The sequence below is a fragment of the Apis cerana genome, linkage group LG7 (genome assembly GCF_029169275.1).
Source record: "Apis cerana isolate GH-2021 linkage group LG7, AcerK_1.0, whole genome shotgun sequence".
Taxonomy (NCBI): domain Eukaryota; kingdom Metazoa; phylum Arthropoda; class Insecta; order Hymenoptera; family Apidae; genus Apis; species Apis cerana.
In genome coordinates, this window is record NC_083858.1 from 2,356,530 (window position 1) to 2,379,435 (window position 22,906).

The window sequence follows — 22,906 nt, forward strand, 5'->3', positions numbered from 1 at the left end:
ACCGAATACATGAATCTCGAAAATAATTGGTTGAATAACATAACAATGAACCAATGAAATTCGAAATTTAAAATGAACGAGAAATTCGATTGGATAAAGAAAAAGAGAAAGAAAGAAAGAAAGAGAGAGCATAGAAATATATATATATATATATATATATATATACGATATATAATATAATAATATATTTATCGATATATATTACGATATCGAATAAATGAAATTAAAGAGAAGAAATATAAATTCAAATCACGGTTGATTATTCGTGATTTATCGACTAGAGATTTCGAATCGTTTGTTATTCATATCTGGATGAATTATCCATGCGTATTTTGTGAACGTCAAACGTTTAAAACGTTAAAAATTGGTCAAAAACATTTTCAGAATACAATTGAAAAATTCTTTCGAAAACATTGCGGCCTCCGTTCAGTTTTTTTTTTTCTCGTTTTTTTCTTCCCTCCCTCTGTTTATTCAATCAAGGTTCCCCAAACTCGGATCAAGTCATTTAAACGAATTTGATTACGAGCGAAACAACGGTCTATACGAACGCACAGAATTCCATCAATTTTTATTCCGCACGAACGGCTAGGACCTTTGCCGAATTCTGTTTCCGCCTCGAGGTGGTTTCATTGTCGTTGGTTCGTAATGCAAAATTTCATTGTTGTAAATGAAATGGGATATTTCACGTAAAATGCGGAAAATTTCGAATTCTTCGAATTTCTAGTATAAATTTGATAATTGAATATTCATTTCATAATATTCATAATATATGGAATATCACAGTTTATTATGAAATAATCCGTGGCACGAAACAAAGTTTATCCGATTCGAAACTATTCTAATTAACTGATTAATTTCAAGTCCTTTTGATAACATTTCCATTTTCTAATTTCTGAAATGTTTCAATTTATCCCAAAATAATTAATCAACACTAATATTAAAGTGTATATATATATATACTTGTTTATTAACATTTGATTATCTCACAATCAAATAACTATTAATATTAATAATTCTTTCATCATATTACTTAGCATAAAACAAAATTATAATATTATCAGATATTCGCATAAGATTATCCGGTAGTATAAAAATTGTTGTAACAATTTTTCGATAATCCAAAGTCAAATTCTTATTCAACCTTTTCCTTGTCTTTACACCCGACAAAAGCAACAACGCGCCAACATATACCGCGTACACTTTAAAGCGACTGGTTCGCAGCCAGATCGAATTTCTTGCTAATTCACTCGCGTGCCGGTTGTTGTCGCGTCTACAGCTCGCGTATCAATTAAGGGAAGAGAATCGTGGCCCGGTTTAAAATCTCACGGATCGAACGTGTGCACTTTGTACCGACGAGGGAATCTCGGCCATAAACCCGGTTTCTACGCTACATGAATACCGCCCTCTTTATTTATGACCGCTCTCCCATCCCCTTTCTCTCGCTCACTCACCGAGAACTTTACTTTGAACTGCAACTCTCTCTCTCTCTCTGGCATCGCGACAGCCCCCGAGATTCGCGAAACTTTTCCATCGATTTTCAAGTTTCGTTGGCCAACGTGCATTTTATGAATTGTGTAAGATACTCCCTGGAGATATACACGATATACATATAGCAATCTGTCCTTACTTCCTTCGTTGTTGGAGATAAGCTCTATCTTGTTATTTGTGAAAAATTGTTTTGCACAACGATTCATCCGATCGAGATGTATAGTGTATATACTAGGCTTCAAAATTGTACAATTACGAATAAGAAATTTTATGAGATCTCTTAAAATTGTTGTCAAATATTGATTTTGGCACAATTTATAATTTGATTATCTTGACTTTTTTAACATAAATGAGTATTTATTAAGAGGAGGAAAAAAGGAAAAAAGAGAAAATAGAAAATTTCGATATAGATTAAAATTTAATAACATTCCATGTTGTACTAAACCTCTTCTCTGAAGAAACGAAATTTCATATGCATCAATTTAATATTACATTATAAATCGTTTCATTGAATTTTTCATTTTTTATATACATCTATACACATTATATATATGCGTGTATATTTCTTTAATGGAATGAATATTCGTTAAAGTATTATGAAAAAAAAAAAGCATAAAATTTTTTTCTCCTGTTCTCTACCGTGCAATTTAATGTAACAACTTATCTTCCGCGAGGGGATTAGCTGGAAATATCGATGTTGACCCGGAGTTTATCAGGTATTTCGAGAAGATCAAGCGCTTAGGATGATTTAATACCATCTGTTTCCTTCTTTTTTTTTTTTTCCAAATAGTAGATTATCCTTCCAAAAAGGAAATTCTTGTTATGAAATAATTTCCATTCCGGATTTATCTCCGTCCCTCTCGAAAATAAGTCGTTTCGTCAACGACGTACGATGGAATAACAAAAAAAAAAAGAAAGAAAAATTCGAAAAGTTCAGATTTGAATCCGGAAAATGTTACAGTTACAGTCGATGTTGCTTTAATATCGCTAAAAATATTCGCCAATGTTTTTTCAGTCGGTTGCACGCGGATAAAAAAAAACGAAATACTCGCCTCTTCGAGTTCTTAACATCGCCCCAGTAAATTCCTTAAGCCTCCATTTAATTTCAGCCGAGTTCAACAACGCGTATGTATCTCGTTGGCATGCAAATTCAATTTTAAAAGGGAAATAATGTAACGCGCTCGCTCAAGCTTCTTTATTACTTAACCCCTCAACTGTGCATGAACGCACCGATTCCCTTTAATTCCTAACCATAGTCACCTTTTGAAAGCCATTAGCCAATTTCTGACCATACCTTTTCACGTCTGCTCATTATAGATATTAAAGGATTTTTCAATCAAGCATCGATCTCTATCGGCCGAGATATTATTTCGCTCGAGTTGCCACTTAAATGAATTTTCATCCAGCCCAATTTCGTTTATTTATACAGTTTTTAATTTTTTCTTTATTCTCCGTGTAAGAATGGATATGGATATGAATTTTTGGAAGGGAATATTAATAATTTGATAATTTGATTGAATCAAGATTCCAATAATTGTTCTCATTTCGTTCCATTTGTTCTGATTTTTTTCAGCCTCTGGAACAATATGAAAGACAGTCGTGAGCATGAATAATATAATTGGATTGGAAGATATAAATATGTAGATGTAGATACATACAAATATTGCAATAGAAAAGATGGAATTAGAAAAATTAAAAGAACAATTGTTAGATTAATAATATTTTATATTTTTGATTTATATCTAAATTTTTATTGAAGTGGATATTGAATAAAATGTTTTTATATTTTTAATTTTAATATTGGAGATTGTTTAGATATAAATATAATTTGAATCTGATATTGGGAAATAAACATTGATGGAAAGATTCTTTTTTTTGCGTATATGAAAAAAATAAGGATAAAAGAAAGATAATTTTTATCTTGGTAAAAGAACAAGAGGTAAAAAGAACTCTGGACAATACTAATGAATGAAATTTTAAGGAGATTTTACAGAATCGTAAAACAAAAGTTTTTCTATTACAAAGTTATATTTAACAAGAAAAAAAGATTCCTCGAAATTGAAATATTTGGTTTTGTCATGGGCAGAATAAAATTGCATGCTGATTTAAATAAAAAAAAAATTAAATTAAAATATCAAAATGTTCATTCCTTTTATTTAAGAAATAATTAATAAAATAATTGTAATTAATTTTGGCATAATTTAATTTGTTCTAAATTCATTCGAATTCACTATGCAATATACATTTTAATCTGATTGTAATCCATTTTAACTTTGCCTTAACTCATTTTAACTTATCGAAAAAGTAAAATTAAAAATATACGTTGTGTAGAAATCGATCAACGAGACTTTAACGGTTCTTGAAATGATTTCAAACAACTTTGCGAAAAATTTCTTTTTTCAACTTTGTTAATGAATTCTTAACCAAAAAATCGATCACGAAGTGTGTCAATCTGTCGCACCGTTTGGCAATAGCGTTGGTACTATATCGTCGACGACTCGTTCAAACAAGTTAAACAAAAGTTATATCGAATTACATATTATTCCGGAACAATAAATAAACTAATTAGCCTCGACACACTTTGCTTTGATCTAATTGTTCAAATGCTCGCCGGCAGCACATACCCAACGCTACCGCCGCAGGGCGAATGGCCAATGTTTTTCATTAATAATTCGCCAACAAAGCCAAATTTTCAACAGAGGAAAAAGTTGTTTGAATTCATCTCAAGAATTATATATCAGTTAAGTCATGTCGATCGATTTCATATATATAATACAATATACTTTGCGAATGTTCTATTTTATAGGAAATAAACATTTACTTAAACATTAAACATTTTAACTTGAGACAAAATAGCCGAGTAAAACGTTATTAAAATATGAAATAAAAATTATAAAATGAGGTAATAATACCTTTCAGGCTACGTAATTATAAATAAGAACGAGATGAATGAAATTTTTCATAAACTTTTCTTAAAAAGGAATAATAATATATGCTAGATTGTACAACCTGAATTAATATTATATCTAACGGAAAGATAACGATACTTTCTTTTCTTAAAGTAACGATTTCTTTTTTATCCCTTAAAAATAACCAAGAAATCTCTTTCTTCTTCTTCTTCTTCTTCTTCAACAACTTTCCTTCCTAACAATTTATTTTCCACGTTTACCCGAAATCGAAGATTCTCATCCGACAATATACAGACTCAAAAGGCAATAACTTGAAGCTTGCTAAAAAATTCGATTCGGCAATTTAATTCAACTTCCCATAATTTCGGGAAGCTGGCATTGAATATATTCGAGGGCAAAGGATCGAGGAGAAGAAATCTCGTAAGAAAGTCTGCGTTCTCGTAAAACACTGGATTCGTAAAAGGAAACAAAAAAATAAAAAAAAGAAGGAAAGAAAAGGAAGCACCACTCGAAGCGATAGATCCATCGAGCGCATCCCTTCAGGAAATGTATTCCATCGTGACGAAGAATCGGCAGAGCGACTCCTCCCATTCAATTAGACGAACGATCGTGACGTTGTCGAATGGGTGGAACAAGACCTGCGTATAAATAAAAGCGGAACGGATCGAGCAACGATCCGGATAAATATTAATCAAGCTGTTGGCGGGACGTGATTGAAACGAGGGATCGAGTCTGCGACTATCTTTGGAGGACAGTGATGCGATTTGGATCGCCACGAATCGATTCGAATTAGCATTACGTATCACTTGAGATAAATTTCGAAAACCTGATTGATGAACGATCTTCAAGAATTCTCGAAAGCAAAGTGAAAAAACTGAAAGCTGATTTTTATTTCGATTTCGAAAGTATTTCACTCTTGCTCAGATTAAACTGGTTTCTGACGATGTAAATGATATTTAGTATTTAAATATTTTTCATTCTTATCAATTTTGATCGAGTCCTAATTTACGGTGCATCAGGAGTAAGAGAACGAGGAATAGAGAGCCCAAGTATAGATAGAATAATTCTCAAGAATTTCGAAATATCCAAATACTTTCAATATTTCCGGACAATTTTCAAGACTTCCAAGACGATTCAAATTTTAATATATTTTTAAAACTTTCGAGAACGTTCAAGCTTCGAATCAAATTCGAAAGCGATTCGAATTTCCCGCCATTTCTAAGATTCGAAAACGATTCGAATTTCCCGCCATTTCTAAGATTCGAAAATGATTCGAATTTCCCGCAATTTTTAAAACTCGAAAACGATTCGAATTTCCCACAATTTTTAAGATTCGAAAATGATTCGAATTTCCCGCAATTTTTAAAACTCGAAAACGATTCGAATTTCCCACAATTTTTAAGACTCGAAAATAATTTGAATTTCTCGCCATTTTTAAGACTCAAAAGTGATTTGAATTTACCATCATTTCTAAAACTCGAAAACGATTCGAATTTCCCGCCATTTCGGATGCTCGAAGCACTTGGCAAATCACGTCGTATTTTTGGATCGTTTCCTAACTCGTAATCTCAACGGATATAGCGCCTCGCTTTTGCGTCCGAGCAGCTTTTATACGCTCGCCGTTGGAATAACAAGGATCTCCTCTCCCCGAGCTTGCCATGCATTCGACGATGCAGCGTATAATCGGAGCATTGAGGGCGCGTGTCGAGTCGCGGTTTCCCCGTTTCAGAAACCGTTTCAAAAACGTTCGTGCCACAGTTTTTCTCTCTTTCTCTCTCTCGCATCGCGTCTTGGCTTACTTCCTCACTGTGCAATTCTGATCGGATGTGTGGTATCGAATGGCTGCTTGTTACTGCGAAGAATCCTCGTCCATTTATATCTGGCCGTTTTATCGGGCCGAAGGGCACGGAATCCCCAACGACGCTGTTCCTTCTTCTCCTCCACGTCTTGATCGCGAATCGGAGGATCGTTTCTCGTTAATATCGCCGTCTCCTCGAAACGGTTCGAATATGGTAAGAGCATCGTGTTCTCGCCGATAGGATCGAATGTAGGGAGCTATATACGGCACGGATATAAATCAAATTTAACGCGAATGATCCGTTTCATGGGATTCGAATATGGTATGGCAGAGCGAGGTGGCTTTGTAATTCGAAGCTGGCTCGTACAACGTTTCGAGGTTCGATTGTGAGGTAACGATGATTTCGTTTCGATACTCGATCCTTGTATATTTCGATTTTAAATTTTAGAACGAGTCGATTTACGTAGATTTTATCAATTTTATTAGAATGAAACGAGTTACGATAGTATATATATATATATATACTTCATTGAATTTTTGTAATAAGCTTAGAAAAATTGTGGCAGAGTTTTAATATAAAATAATTTCCACTCAAAATCTAATGTTTTAACGAGGCGAGATATTTATTGTCGGATCGTACATCGAAATTACAATAATTCGGATTCGACTTTATTTGAAACGAAAGATTCGAATTTAGTTTCGTCGATTAACTGATTATTAATAGTATTATTCGAGATCGGAGAATAACCGTTGATTAAATAACCAAGGAGATTAAGCCATGAATAATTGCACGTTAAACGAAATTATACGATACTCCAAATATCGACGTGGAGACCAAAATACCCAGATCTGTTCGGATCCGTTCGGGATTTAATTTCATAAGGCTCTTATTAGGTATTAGATTTCCTCCACGATTAAGTTGCACTCGAATCGAAACAGTCTGACTATTCCGGAGTTGCAAACCTTATCCCTTGGTCTTGGTAATTCACAACTGAATATGAATTATTTTATATTTATTTGTAATAACAATAGCAACAATATTTTCAATACATGTTATTATAAATTAAAGTATTCTTGACAAGAAATTCTGAAAATATATGGAAGGAAAATTATATAGGATGGAATGATAATTCGATATGCTATTGTTACAATAACTTTTGTTAATATGATATATGACAAGATCGTATAATATGTAATCTCATCAGTTAAAAGATCACATTACGTATCATTTAATTAGCTTAATGAATACTATTCCCATATCTTCAGATCTTTATTTTTGAATATCATAAAAGAGGATTTATAATAATATAGAAATACCTTCGAATAGAATTGAATCGATTGCGAGAATTCATATCGTATAAGAAGAAATTAATTTAATAATAATTTAATTTACAATAAATTTAATTAATACGTCGTTGAAATAGAACATATTAATATTTGAAACTTATAATTAACTATTTATTTAAACGTTTCGTACTAAAATATTTTAGTTTTTCTTTTCTACAACTACTGATTATCTAATAACAACGCACTAATAAATATTTAAAAATACGATAAGTATTTTATATTTCGCAAAGATAATCTTATTATGGACAAATGCCTAATGAAAAAGCAATACTCGAACGAATAAATAAATTATATATTCCTTCTTACGATTATCCAATCGTAAAATCTAGTTAAAAGTTCGCAATTCAATATTCTTTACCTTATTTTTCTTTGCATTTCAAATCATATGTTAATCCAATTTCTTCTGACCACAAGTAGAAATTAAAATTCTAAAATAAATATAACCTCGCAATCCTTTTTCTTCATTCACCAAAAAGCACTCTTTTACCTTCTCCGTTTTCTAATCAAACGTAAAAACAATATCTAAAACGATTTACATGCACACCGTTCGAATCGCTTATCGAATATCGTTTCATCTCCAAAACTTCCTCAGTAATTTTCCAAAAAGCGATCCCTGAAACTATCTTTTCCATTTCTCAAAGAAAAATCCAATCGAAGAAACGTATATTCTATTATTCGAATTAATTAATTTTCCAGATCGGAGAGCTCGTTGCCGGGGAACGATTCGGTTTTTCTGCAACTGGCGAGTTGGGCACCGCGCGGCAACGCTTTGGTCTACGTGTATCAAAACAACATCTATTATAGGCCGGAAGCGGAAGTGGCCGTCGACTATCAAATCACGGACACCGGAGTCGTCGGGACCATTTATAACGGGGTGCCGGATTGGGTGTACGAAGGTGAGCTTCCACTTCACCATCAACCAACATTCTCCACCTAGAATCCGTTTTATCATTCATGGGGAGGGAGACCATAGATCTTAATCGTCTTACGTGAGAGGTTCGACGTTCAATGGTGACACGTCTACGTCTATCAAAGGGAAACGCGATCCAAAGGGTTCGCGAATTCACGGTCGATGGTTGCGATTGGATCGTGTTATTTGCGCACGTTCTACGGCGCATAAGACGTGAGCAGAGCCGCCTTGTATCTGTTTGGAGAAACACCATTTACAGAGACCGGGCGTTTAGCCGAATGACACATCTGTCCGATTCTTTATACACGGTTTGTTTACCAACCTCTCCCCTCCCCCATTTATCTTTCCACTCTCTATTTTCTTCATCGTGAAATTTTCTAATCCTCTCAACTTTACGCGTCCACGTATCTTTATTCTTTGTTACCAGAGATATTTTTCGATACCGTAGAATAGTAATAGGATAGGCATTTATCAATTCGTCTTGACAGTTTTACGCGATTTGACGCGATTATACTACGAATATTGTTGCGGAGAGATGAGAGTTGTTGCGATTAAAAGTTAAAAAAATATTGGAAAAGATGTGGATGGATATAACTTTGTAACTTTGTGAGGGAATATATTTGAAGCGGGAAGAAACAAAGAAACTTAATAAAAGAAGATATTTCTCTTTCTAATTCTTTGTATATATCGGTATTATATTTCTTTTGTTTTATTTTTTCAACTATAGAGATTGTTCTTAAGGAGATTTCATATATTAATTTATTACATAAATTTATGAGATTAGCTATATATGTTAATGCGTAACCATCGCATTAACATTTCCTAATTCTTATTAATTGAATAAATATATTTTTTCCATTTCTTATTTATTATATACACGTATCCATCCATTTTATTTTTATTTGATCGATATTTCCACCAAGAAATATCCAAAATTTTCTAAAAATCTTAAAAATTCTCCAAAAGAAGAAAAAAATCCCCGACAACGATTCAACTAACCATATTTTATATACGGAGAAAATTTTATAATTGAAGTTGCGAGCAATTTATTATCGAAAACATAAATATAACTGTACTTCCAAACGGGGTTATGCGATCAACCGTGTTAGCAAACATAATAAACGTTAATCACGAATTTTAACGCGAGTCATAATCAACTTGAACCAAGCTCGTTCGAAATTTTTAATCGGTTAACAAAATTTTTCGACCGATTGATAAATAATCCAACTCTCTAAGTCTAAGTCTTGAACGAGTTAACTGTTATGCGTGAATACGCGTGCAATATCGCGGTCTCGTTAATGGCGGTGTAACCGCTATTTGGCACTTCTTCTGGAATAAACAAGCGCCATACGGTTGAATTCACTGTAATTCGAAGTGGAAGCGGCGCGTTATCACTACGCGCTAGTTACCTAGGGGTTGCATACTTCAAAATTAACCGGCCTTGTTGGCGCCGGATAAAAGGGAATTCCGCGTAATTTTCAAATCTGCCAATTTTCGATCGTGTCACGAGGATTCGATTTGCCGAATAATTAATTTTAATAGCCATTCTTGATTTTTGGAAATTCTTTTCTTTTTCAGTAGACTATTTTTTCTTTTAATTTTTATCCACTATGGAAGTATTGATTATTAATAATCGCAAAGATAATTAATAAATCAACGCGATTGGAAATGTAGAATAATTTACGTACGTTGTAAAATGATTTTTATATTGGTTTCCAGGGAATTTCATAAGCTCATTATCCGTCAATCTTCAAAAGATCTTTCTCTCTGATTTAACATAACACGGATATATATTTCATAATTTTTTTTAAAAGGATCGTTTCAATTATATCACGTTAGAAAACTTTCGATTATTTATAAAATAACAAAAATGTCAATAACCATAGAATTCCTATCGTCTAACTCGAGTAACTCATGTTAAATATTAAAATTTCCTTCCAAAAAATCGATGTTACCAAACTTAAATTCCTCTTTAGTATTAAATTATCGTCGAGAACGTTTGTTATATTCAAAAGACAACAACTTCATTGGAAAAACAATAAAGAGATCTCAACATTACTCGCGCTACGCGTAGCTTCTCTATCGCTTTTTCAAACAACTATCCTTCGTGGCTCCTTCATGGACAACACCTTCTTCCATTCTCCCCGGGAATTGCGCAAACACCGTGCCAATTAGTACTCTGCTCAAAGCCCTAATTACCATCTTGGAGAACCAATCGATAAACCAGACAAACTGTGCATAACCACGATACCTCCCCCATTATCATCCACGAAATTAGCAGTTCTAGAACACATCCAAGCAATGTCATCGCAGCCTTAATCCCCCTTGAGGAACGGTATCATTCTGAAAACGTGAGGTGGTGAAACAAACTCTCCATCCCTTCCCCTTTGTCGTAATCTCGTCGCCGCCATCGCGTGCAAGCCTCTCCTCAACCTGGACGAAAAAGGAAAAGAGGAGGAGAAAAAAATCATCGCGTTTAACGCAGGATCCCAGGATCGAGGCGATATCGTCGCGGTATTTTTTTCTTTTTTTTTCGCCGACTCGCTTTTTAGCCTCGCTTTGTACGCGTCGAATGAGTTTTCACCCCCTCCCCTTCCAGAAACTAGGAACAATAATATGTGGCGGGGTCGTAATTCATACAGCCCCCGATGCCTCAAGGGACGTTGCACGCGTTTGCATATTTTCACACAGCCTTCATCAGCCTCTCTTTCTCTCTCTCTCTCTCTTGTCTCCCTTTTTCCAACCCCTCTCTCTCTCTTTCTCTCTCTGCTTCTCGTACGCATATTTCGGTATATTTCGGTATAAATCGCGCAATGGTCGCGTAAATGAAGCGCAAAAATTCATCAAAAGCAGCCATCGCCACTTTTTTCTCTTCTCTGGAGGAGGATAAGAGAGATTCGTCCTCGACTAAGGTAAATATTTAACGAACGCGGCGCTCTCTTCCACCTCTTTTGTTCTTCCTCTCGTCGTGTTACCCCTTCCCTCTCCTCTTCCCCTGTTAATATCGCCTCGAATCCCCAAGAGATTCTGCGGATTCGTCTTAGACGGGAGGGTGGCGGTTAAACTTGGTATTAACAGTCGTCGATTTCGGATCGAGGAGATTTCGATGATTCGAGCGAGGATCAGCGGGAGGATTTGTTTGGAGTGGATTTGTTTATAAATAAATCAAAAGTGTTTGACGGGTAGAAAGGGTAGAGAGGATTGGATCAAAGATACCTCGTGCGTGTTTTTTGCTTTTGATTTCGGTACGCGTGTTAGGATTGGTATTGAATTCGGAACGAATGAATGGGAAGAGTTTTATGGGAAAAGAGAGATGGAATTATTGTGGTTTTTCATGGAGCCTGCGTGTGTGCAGGCTTGTTGCGTCATTTTACACGCGATCGTTGTGACATTGAAAAGCTGACGCGTGTTTTATTTTTTTCTTTCCTTACCTTTTTCCAGAATGAAACATCGGTATATCTATCATTTGAAGTAGGATAGATTTCGATTATTCGATGTGAAATCCTTTCGGTGCCATTCATGGTTCGCCGATTTTGTATAAATAATTCCGTTCAATTAAATCTCGAAAAATCTCTTCTTTTAGAATTTAAAATATTAGTTCTCTTTAAAGAAGATACGATTTTGTGTGAGAAAATAATTATATTTAATGATTGTAAATAGAAAAATTAAATATCGGATTTTATCTTCGTTTATTAAATTAATATTTACTTTCGATGGATATCACTTTGATTAAATTTTGAAATGATGTGAAATGAATGTAATTTTTGAACGTGGTATAAGATTTCCAGGTCGGTTTATAGACATCTGTATATTTATTTATTGTGTTTAAAAATTGTTTTAAATTTTGTTATCATATTTTCTCTCGTATCTCCTAATCTAATTAATCCACGAATTGTTACTATTTGTTAGATAGTTATTTTTCAGAAAAATCTATCACAGCTTTTGATACATTGTTAATATAATGGCTTCATCGAATATATTCAATCAACTATGAAAACTTTTACACTTTCTCCATTAATTATAGTGTACGATCTGAAACAAAATATTATAATGTAATGTAATATTCCTGAAATCAATCGGTGTTTTAGAATGTAACAAAAATCTATTGCTTGACTGAAAAGATTATTCGAAAAGTCGAAATCCCCTGCAAGATAAATGTCAAAGCCACCCCTTCTGAATTAACTACTTTTATCCACCCTTTCGAAAAACACTTTGTACCTTATATCCACTGGAGTATAAACTGAAGACTGAACCAACATTACAATATCAAAATTTTCCTTATTAAATTCATCTCGAGTATCCCTAATATTTTTCCAAGAGCTTCCATTACAAAAGCGCCGTTATTCGCCATGATTCTTGCTATATTTCCTTCAGAGATCACTTCGCTTTGCAAACCGGATGGAAATGCTCGACCCTATCTAATGTTTTGAAATAACATCGCCATGCAATTTATTCATTATCCTTTAAAAAAAAAAAAAGCGACCGAGAACGACTGTCGACGAAAATTTCGTGAAAAAACTAATGGATAAAAATTATAAATTAAAAAGCGAGTTATAAAGCCTTACATATTACAAATAAAAATCTTATAAATTAAAGAAAACGTATTATATAAAATTCAAGCAAAAACTTAACAACTGACAAATTTCGTTTCATTCGAGATAAAAAAAATTTATATACAATTAAACAAAATTCAATCAAGTCTTTTCTAACTCAATTAACAATATATCGATCTTTCCACTATTTTGAATCATCTCGATTTGGCTCAACTTTATAATTGTTTTACATAATTTAATATCGATGTCTATCATACATGCAAACAATTTAATTACGCCTAAAATGCTCAAATGTTCCTCTTCCTATAAATTTCGATTATTCAAAACTTCCCACTACCAAAAAATTTCTCAAGCAAACGTATACAACAGACTTAGATCGAAAAAAATAATTTCAACTCCTCTCGATAAACTCTCCTCCGAACGTTCCTACGAAAATCTTACGAAAATCCTTCGAAAATCCTGCGAAAAATTCCGCTCGTTCGTGCCCGGGATATTTGCACGAGCCGATCATTTCTTAACGCCGCGACGCAATTCGCGAAAACAATATTTTTACGTCCGCTTTGCATCAACCGTGATGGAATCCTCTGCCCTGTCCGGATCGAGTTCACAGGGCGGGTACGGAGGAAATCGATGGACGGTTTCGTGTAAATCAGCCTTTATCCGAAATTCTTGCCCGCGAAATCCTCGTGGGTTGCACGGTTGCCGGCGTGTACGTAGCGGAATAAAGTATGCCGTCAGCAGGAAAGTCTTGTGCGACGGTGAACGAAATACAGGCTGTTGAAAAGTTGGCTGGCACGCCTTCCCTCCACGCTTTGACACTTTATCGACCTACTCCGCCTTCCCTCCCCCCTCCTCCTCCAAACCAGCGGCGCGAGTCTAATACCACTCCTCTATTGCAGAATTTGGTCGAGGATTTATACCCGCGTAATCGATTTTGCTAGTTAATAAATTTGTTTCCACTCTGTGCGTTGCTAATGGGGACTATTGATCGATTTGATCGGTGGTGGTAAAATTATTATTTATATATTCCGCTATTTCCTTGGGAAAAAGAAACGATGAGAGAATTTTAGGTGGCCGTCGATGTGATGAAAGTTCGGTAATTGGTTATAACGGGGAAAAATTAAATTTGGCCGAATGAGAAATATTAATTGCTTAAATTTAATTAAACAACAAATTCACAACTTTGTTTTACGAAACAATACCCGAAGAAAATTTCATTTTCAAGTCGTCCCTATAACTAAAAATTATATAACTAAAAAACTTTTCATATATTGAAATTATACCAACTTCAGCTTGGTTTCTGGATCATTATAGAAAATGGGTGGATAAAAATGAAGGTGGAAAACAATACGAATAAAGATTTAAAAAAGATTCGTATCTCGATATATAAATATTTTCAACGTTTTCTTCTTCATCATTCGAATTCGCGATTTAAATGTTTCGAGTCATTTGAAAAAATAATGCGGAGGAGTGGTTGATTTTAATAGGCCGTTAGTTTGTGTCGCGTGCCATTATAGCTTATGCATCAGGGCATTAGCATAGAATGGTGGCCGGGTTACGTCCACGCATCCAACTAATCCCAGACGGTATTAAATTTGTACAAGGAGGATTTATCTAATGCGGCATATTCAAGGAACGCGTGCACCATGGAGTTTGACAAAGGTTAACTATATTTCATTAGTGTCATTAACGAAAATGAGACTGGTCGGTTGGAAACTTTGATAATATTGTAATAACTAGCTGTGCATCAAGAGATCTTATATTCAATTTTCTCTTACTTTGTGTTGTATATTCTGCTCTTTAATATTTTATAAATAGAAGTTTATAACGTTTCATACATATTACAAATACATTATTATTACAGAATATGTAGATAATACACATTATCATAAAATATTGTATATAAAGTAGAATTAATACATTTATGGGACAGATTTTTGATGAATCGATTCTAGAAATGAACAAAATAAACAAAAAGATTGATATATAAATATTAAATACTTAATTATAATTTAATGAATAAATCTCAATCGATATCTCTTTTGTACATCAATTTTACATACATAGTATGTTTATTCTTTGAGATCACAAATGATTTCTAGTTCTATAAAATATTATCATTACTTGGATTTCTCATTTTTAAAAGGGAAAAACTTCTGTATTCGTGTTTTCATAAAAGATACAATAACCTACGAAACTATCTTCCTATTAGACATACGATTTCTATTTATTCTAATCTATACTTAATCGTTTCGCTTATATCACGTTCAAATATTAAATCGATTCGATATTTAATTTTTCGAGTCTATCTATAACACTGTAATTCGATTCAAAATTATTCTCAAATTAACGAAATTGAAATTGTTATAAACCAATTGAAATTAAATTGCCCAACGCTAATTAAAAAGTAAAAGTAATTAAGAATTAAAATTAATACAAGACACTTTCAATCTGACATTTTAAAGAAGAAATACCCGAGGCACTTAATAAGCCGGCAGAATAAATCCCGCTCAACCAGCGGGTGCACCGAGTGCATTGTTACATTAAGTTTATTAACTAAGCTCGAACAAGTTACGAGGCTCCCGTCCTTCCTTACGATTTACGGTCAAGTTAATGCCTCGTGGAAATATTACGTCGAATGACCCGCAAAATCTTGCAATCCTCCTTCCTCTCTTCCCCCCCCCCCTCTCCCCTCTTTTCCAAATAACTTGCGCAATCGGAATGGGAACAACCAAACCCCTTGCTTGCCCCTCTTTCCCAACAGAACGTTCGACAGTTCACGCTCGAGCATCGATTATTAACGGTTGTTCGAAACTTCAACTGTTGGACAACCGATAACAATTTCCTTCAACTTTCCACGTCTCGCGCGCATTTTTCATCTCTCATCCCACCTTTTCTCGATTTCGATTTCGATTTCGATCTCGACCGCGATAAACGGCGCGGAGATAGATAAATCAGGCTCCTCCTGGCGGTGAAAAGTATAAACCGTCTCGGCATGGATGCGCCATTTTTATTCAAACTGAATGGAAAGGAAATTTCCGAGTACTTCCACTGCTCGTAATTAATCAGTGGTAACAGATGCAGAAGTAAAGCCGAGGGCTTAAGCAGAAGGACTCTTCGAAGCCGCAATTACCTCGGGCAAAATATTCATTCATAAACAACGAGGATCGAGATTCCGGATGTAATTCCATTTACGTATAGGTTATAGGATTAGGTTAAAGAGAGAAAAATTCGACGAATCGATTATGAAGTAATCGAAAGATACAGATTATCTTAGGGTAGGATTTTTAAGCGTTTTTAAATTGAAGCTTTTCAATTCGTTCAATTTATTTTATTATACTTGATTTTTTTCTTGCAGATCATTCCGAGAGAAAAATGTTGCAAAATACGTGTAATACATTCGTACGAGTGGAGAAGAGAATTCTTTATCCGCGAGATCAATCCGAATTTTATTTTTAATTATTTATTAGAGATTTGTGTTTTATATTGATTTATTACTAGATAGATTGTTCGAGCAACTATCACGTGTCTCTGTGCACGCAGGTAGACGTGTTTCCATTGACCGCAACCACTGAATATTAAGCGGTCTATGGACGGATGAAACATGTTACGATGCAGGCATCGACTCAAGCAATGGGTTTAAGTTAATTGCTCGCGTAATGCTGGAACTGATACAGTGATGTTTCAGCGTTATTACGAGCCATTGAGTCAAACTCGTTGAGTAATAATTAATAGGAACATCCTTAATCGTAAAATAAATTCGTCAGAATTTATATGTCACGTAATGTCACAAATTCTTTGGATTGGAAATATTGGATTGGTTTGTGACACGATCAGAGACATTACTGTTTTTTTAAAAATAGCGCTTAAGTATTTAAATGTCTATATTCAGTGATATAATTTAATTATATATAGTATAATTATTTAACAATTTGATGCACAAACTGTAAAAATATTGATTGCAAGGTTAATTTATTAAATTATTAAGTAGTTTAATGTTGTACTAAAACGAGGCAAAGTGCTTGAATTATTTAACTTAATAAACAAGTTTCAACTCATATTTTTGCACATTAAATTTATTGGTTGTTTTGGTAGTTAGAATATATTATATCTTATATAACATTTCTTGTTTGGAAAGATCTCATAAATATAATGCTAATGTTTATTTCAAGTTTTGATTTATAATATACATTATCAAGTGTAACTCATAATCTTTTATCTTTTTCATCAATATTTTAATTAATAAAAGATGACCCAGTTAGATCATTTTATAATGTTATTTAAAAGCTTGATTAAAAGAAAGTTTTTTAATTTTTTCCAATTAAAAAACTTATTTAATGTTAATTTTTTGGTCTACATTTTCAAAAATTTTGATACTTAAAAATTTTCTTTGAATAAAAAGCATAACAATTATTCCAGATTAGATTAGAAAAATTTAATAAATTTGATATATCAACATCAATTACTTTTGCTGGCCAAACGAGGATTTCTTTACAATTTCCCAATAACAATCATTCCTTTATAAAAATTGAACATTATTTCTCCATAAATTATTCTCATAAGAATTTCGTTTCAAAACATTTACAAGTGATCCTTTATAATTACAATTCCATTTTTAAAACTCAATCTCTAATGTGCTATATTAATTATATTAATTATATTAATTATATTAAACACACTTTTCCCTTCAAGAAGGAATTCAGATCGAAACAAATTTCTCTTCTTCAACGTTATTAAGCATCCCTTTGTTAAATAGTCTGCGACAAACGATCCTGTTGCTAGGTGTTAGCCTACAATCGATATAGCGTCAGTGTCTCTCTCTCTCTCCTCTAATCGAATCAATTTTATCGGTTTAAAGCGGTGGACCGCAATTGGTCGGAACCGATTGGCAAGGTATTTGCTGTACACCAGAAATTCCGATAAGCATTAAATGAAAAATAACGTATACCTCGATATTTGTTTCCATCGTGTTTCGACCGAATTAACGACCGTCCACCGTTTCCATTCCCTCTTTTGTTCCATCACTTTTGTCCGCCAAGACTCTCAGACCGAGGTTCAAAATTATTTAAAAGGAAGAACGTGTATTTTTAATAATCCGCCACGGTCGTTCGCCCTCCCCCTCTCAGTAATTATTGCTCCAACGACCAACTTCCTTTTATGCACAGTGTGACAGCCTCGTTTGGATGGAATTTACCCTTGGTGGAATTTTAACTTTTACGATGGCGCGTTTCTTCTCGCAATTTACCAGCGGAGTCAGTTGCCAGCGACACCGTTTAAATACGAGGGTGGAAATTGTGCACCGAGCCTTGTTTTTCCGCGTTACACGGCCGAGGATTAAGTAGCTGCGACCAACCAACGTCTACTTACCAGCTAACGAACTGGATTTTAACCCGGCCGCCTCGTTTCATCTCGCTCTTCTATACTTTTCATATAAAACGCGAACGTTGGTTTCTCAACTTGGCCGAGAATTATTTTATCAAACACGGGTGAATAAAGCGTATGGAGGATATTTGAATATTTTCAAATTGAGTCTTGGGATGGAAGAATGAAAAATTGATAATGGGGGAACGATAGAATTTGTAAAGAGGGAGGGATGAAGTTGGGAGAAGTTCGATCGGTGTGATAGATGCGCGAACGACGAATACTTAGTTTTGGAGGGTTGGACAGGTGTGACAGATGAGTGTTTGGACCACGTGCTTGAGATTATCTCGTGGATCGTGTGGGTGTGAAGTGGATGGTGGGTTATGTGGTTTGAAGGTTTCGGTTGAACGTGTTTGAATATCTTCTGGAAATTGCTGCGTCGAGTGAAGGAGATAGAGAAATGGAGAAGTTACGTGTGCCGAGATAAATTCTTGTGGAAAATTATATGTACACGAAATTAATGAAGAATCGTTTGTGAAATTGAAAGTAGATAGAGTAGATATCTATTTAAAGTAGTCTAAAGAGACGTTATTATTTTTGGAAAAAAATAATTGATTAAAATTAATTGATTGGATTTTAAAATCTAGAATTAAAATTTTTTCCAAGGAAAATAATATTATTATATTATTTTGTTGTTAAAATATAGTTATGATTGTTTTATTTTAGAAATCAAATTGCCTTTAAATCGTTAAAATCTTGTTTATCATATCATAAAACAGTCGTGTGTTAACAAAAGCGATAAATTAGTCGTATACTAATGCCATTACATAATTTAGTTGTATAATGGCATATAGGACATTGAGCAAAACCAGAATCAACTAAACTAATTAAGCAATTATCAGTAATCAGATATTATTGAAAATTTTATAAAAAATAAAATAATTTAATTTTCATGATAAACGTTTAACATTGTATTTTAATTTTTTTAACGTCGGTTTTTTTTATTTTGATATTAAAAGTATTCTACAAATATAAATTTTTCAAGAAAATTTGATTTCTTATTTCTCAAGAAATGAGAGATGTAAAGAAATTAAAAATATTAATTCCTAATATAAACTTTAGAATAATGTAAATTAATTTACATTTATAAAAAAAGATAATTAAGCGAGTATTTGATGAAAATATACGATGTATCTTTTTAAATAATTTTTTTCAGAACTTGTTATCTATGATTTTTAGAATCTAAGAAGAACAATTTGACCCATGAAAAGTTTCTCTGTATGAAAAACTTGAGAATGCTTGCCAGAACTTTGAAATTAATGTCTATCCATTTTTCTTTCTTAGGCCCAAATGTCTAGTACCAACATTGTTTAAGATAATTTATGGTTTATAATTTAATTTATGATATCTGCCCAAGATAGAACAATTCGGATACTTATCAAAATCATCAAAGTGAAAAAGGAAATGAAAATATCCAAAACTTTTTTGAATTTGATCTTTTAATTAACTTGTAGTTTAGTTTTTATATATAATATAAAAAATATAAAATAATTGAGGGACACATAAAAGTAAAAAGACTATTTCTTTTCATTACTCACTACATAGTAGATATTTAAAGATTAATAAGATCTGGTTCTTTATACAAATATAGATTTCTTTCTTTATGAAAAATCTACATATACGTATTTTTATTTTTTATTTTTATTTCGTCTTTATACAAGCATATTCGAAAAAGAATTTATTGATGTATGGATTATTATACGTTATTTTCATATATTCATTTCAGAGAATGAAAAATAAATTCGCAAATTAATTTGTTTGTTTCATTATCAGTAAATGAATATTATTAGCAATATCAATAATAATTTTTTTGAAAAGCTATATATTGATAGAAATATTATCCCCAATCTTGATAATAATGTTAAAATGCTTTTACCTAAATTATATTTAATTATTTTTAACAATTTTATGAATATTGTCTATTCCAAAATTACAATTCCAAGAAAATAACTTTTGAATTTGTAGAAATGAGGAAAATCACATAAATTTGAATTAAAAGAATATAGAAGCTGTAAAATCAGAAAAATACATTTAATAAATATAATTAGTAAAATTTGCATAATTAGATTTGCATAATTAAAAAATATTACTTCTTGTCACTTCATTTCTGTAATAAATTAATAATATATTCTTATAAAACTCATTATCAAATCATTTGTTACTCCAATAGAATTGAAATTGATGAATTGAAGTTGCAAGCAGAAATATAAATACAGATATATTTAAATAATATATAAATAAATATCTGTGATTTGATGCAAGAAATATCAATGCCAATATTTATGAAATTGAGATATTAATAGTTATGTTAAAAAATTCATATTTAAATTATTTCTAATATAAAAATATAATATCATATAAATATATATCATATAATATTATAAAAATCCCATTATAAACATTTCTAGATAGAATTTAAAATTGTTTTTTTATACATAATATACAATTGTTTATATCAATACTAATTAATTGATTTTTTTGAAACACATGATATTTCTTGTATCAAGCCACATATATCTAGATACAATAGCAAAATTTAATAAAAAAAAAAATTCTAATTATTTTTTAGACTCACCTCATATTATATAATCTTACCAATAAATATAATTTAACCAATATACCTGAATATTGATACCTATTATCATAAATATATCAGGATCAACCAATCAGAATCACACATTTCTTCCTAGCCAAGTCATCTTCGCACAATGCCCATATTCAACCGTGTACCTTCGAAGAAAAGACATAATTGAACATAAGGTTTTCACAGTATCATCGATACAAGCAGCATAAGATGAAAATCTACGTTTCACTCTTTCTTCTTTTCCAACTCTTCCTCCCTTTATTCCTCTTTTCGCCAGTCCCCGACGGCGATGGATGTGACATTAATAGAACGGCGAGGATTCAGAGAAATCCTTTCCTCGAAATCCGTTCTCGCTAATGGAACCTCCTTTCCACGGGATTCCGATTTCTGATCGGGTTCCGACGTATTCCCCACCTCCTCTTCTCGCTGTCACCGCAAAAGGGTATACTCTGTGCAGAAAGATATTTATCAGAGTCGGTACGCCTCCTCCTGCGAAATACATAACTCACGGGATGAGAATTATGTCCCAAGACTCGTGCCAGTTTCTTCTTGATCGTTGGCTCCGATCTAGCCTCGTGTTTCTAGACGTGGAAAACGTCTTGGAAACTCGCACTTTTCGAGACGAGAGAATGGAAAGAGTTACGAGACCTTCTCACTGTTGTTCATAAGCTTTTTCCCTCGCTTTAAAGCATGAGAATCGATCGTCTTTGGGCCGACACGGATTGTGACAATAGGCAAAGAGATTGGAATAGGGAGAACTTGTTCTTCCGGTGTTAACCCTTCTCCCATCGAGTACAATGGGCTTGTGTGCTGACATCGAATGCTCGGATAACGTGTGTTGAACTGGATTGGTATTTGACTATTCGGGTCGAAATGGAAGTCGATATTCAAACCTAATGAAAATTTTTATTTATTTGTTTAATATATGTAGAATATGCATTAAATTATTAGATTATAATAATTGAATCTTTAATGAGATTTTAATATTCGTAGCTTTATTGAAAGTAATATTAAAAGTTTGATTAATATATTGCAGATAAATGCAGATTCTTATAGGAAACAGATAATGAAATAAATTATAAATAGAAATTTTGTAATTAAATATAGAATTCTAATTTTTTACATACCTAATAGTACATATTTTGCATATTTATATAAAAGCATATCCAAGAATATACATGCATATATTATATTATACTCGTGTTTATGTAAAATCATGTCAAATTAATTTCTATCGTCTACGTAAACTAAATTTTCGTATTTCAATTATGTAATATTAATAACAATAATATGTTACAGATTATAGGCCACTTGTTTTTTGTATTTTTGAATTATTGAACAATTTATATTTTGAATTTGATTAATTCAATGATTATTGTAAAGATAAAATAAGTTTTTTGAAAGTTATTTTTGATATCTAAAATATTAAAAATTCGGAAAAACTAAATATTATTATGACAAATTGAATTAAAAGATGAATGTCATTTTATTAAATAATAAGAGAAATGAAGAAAGTATTTATTATTAAATTTATAACAAAAAAATAAAAAATGAAGGAAAAAAGTTAAATATGCACTGATAACATCATGTGATAGATATTTTTGATACATAAATTTAATTTTTATCGATTAACGTCACCAATTAACTTTATTAAATTTATATTACATCACGTTAATATTACATCTAATACTTAATGTAATATATAATTAATACTTGATATTAAAATTAAAAATTAAAATTGTTAAAAATTATTATTATTATTGAATATTATATATTTAGCTATTTACTATATTAATATTTAATTATTAATAACAATCAATTAAGCATTTAATTGGAATAATTTTACTTAATTGGAATAATTAATTTTATTATTCAATAGATCATTCAATTTGTTCA

The 22,906-nt window shown here is 32.5% G+C and overlaps 1 protein-coding gene and 2 long non-coding RNA genes across 13 annotated transcripts in view; 2 read left to right on the forward strand and 1 right to left on the reverse strand.

The window, feature by feature from the left end:
* LOC107994275 (venom dipeptidyl peptidase 4) overlaps positions 1-22,906 on the forward strand; it is a 216,983-nt gene that overhangs the window by 106,098 nt on the left and 87,979 nt on the right. For all 11 annotated transcript variants that reach the window (XM_062077611.1, XM_062077614.1, XM_062077615.1 and 8 more), the window contains one exon: positions 8,239-8,438. In XM_062077611.1, the coding sequence (XP_061933595.1) occupies positions 8,239-8,438 (200 nt within the window). The remainder of the gene's footprint in view (positions 1-8,238; positions 8,439-22,906) is intronic.
* On the forward strand, positions 12,456-19,402 carry LOC114577033 (uncharacterized). The gene is made up of 2 exons (XR_003696748.2): positions 12,456-16,283; positions 16,364-19,402. It is a non-coding gene; the product is annotated as an uncharacterized LOC114577033 (long non-coding RNA).
* LOC107994281 (uncharacterized) lies at positions 20,795-22,287 on the reverse strand. Its single transcript, XR_009830689.1, has 4 exons — positions 22,138-22,287; positions 21,520-21,903; positions 21,233-21,459; positions 20,795-21,156 (listed from the first exon to the last, which is right to left on the reverse strand). It is a non-coding gene; the product is annotated as an uncharacterized LOC107994281 (long non-coding RNA).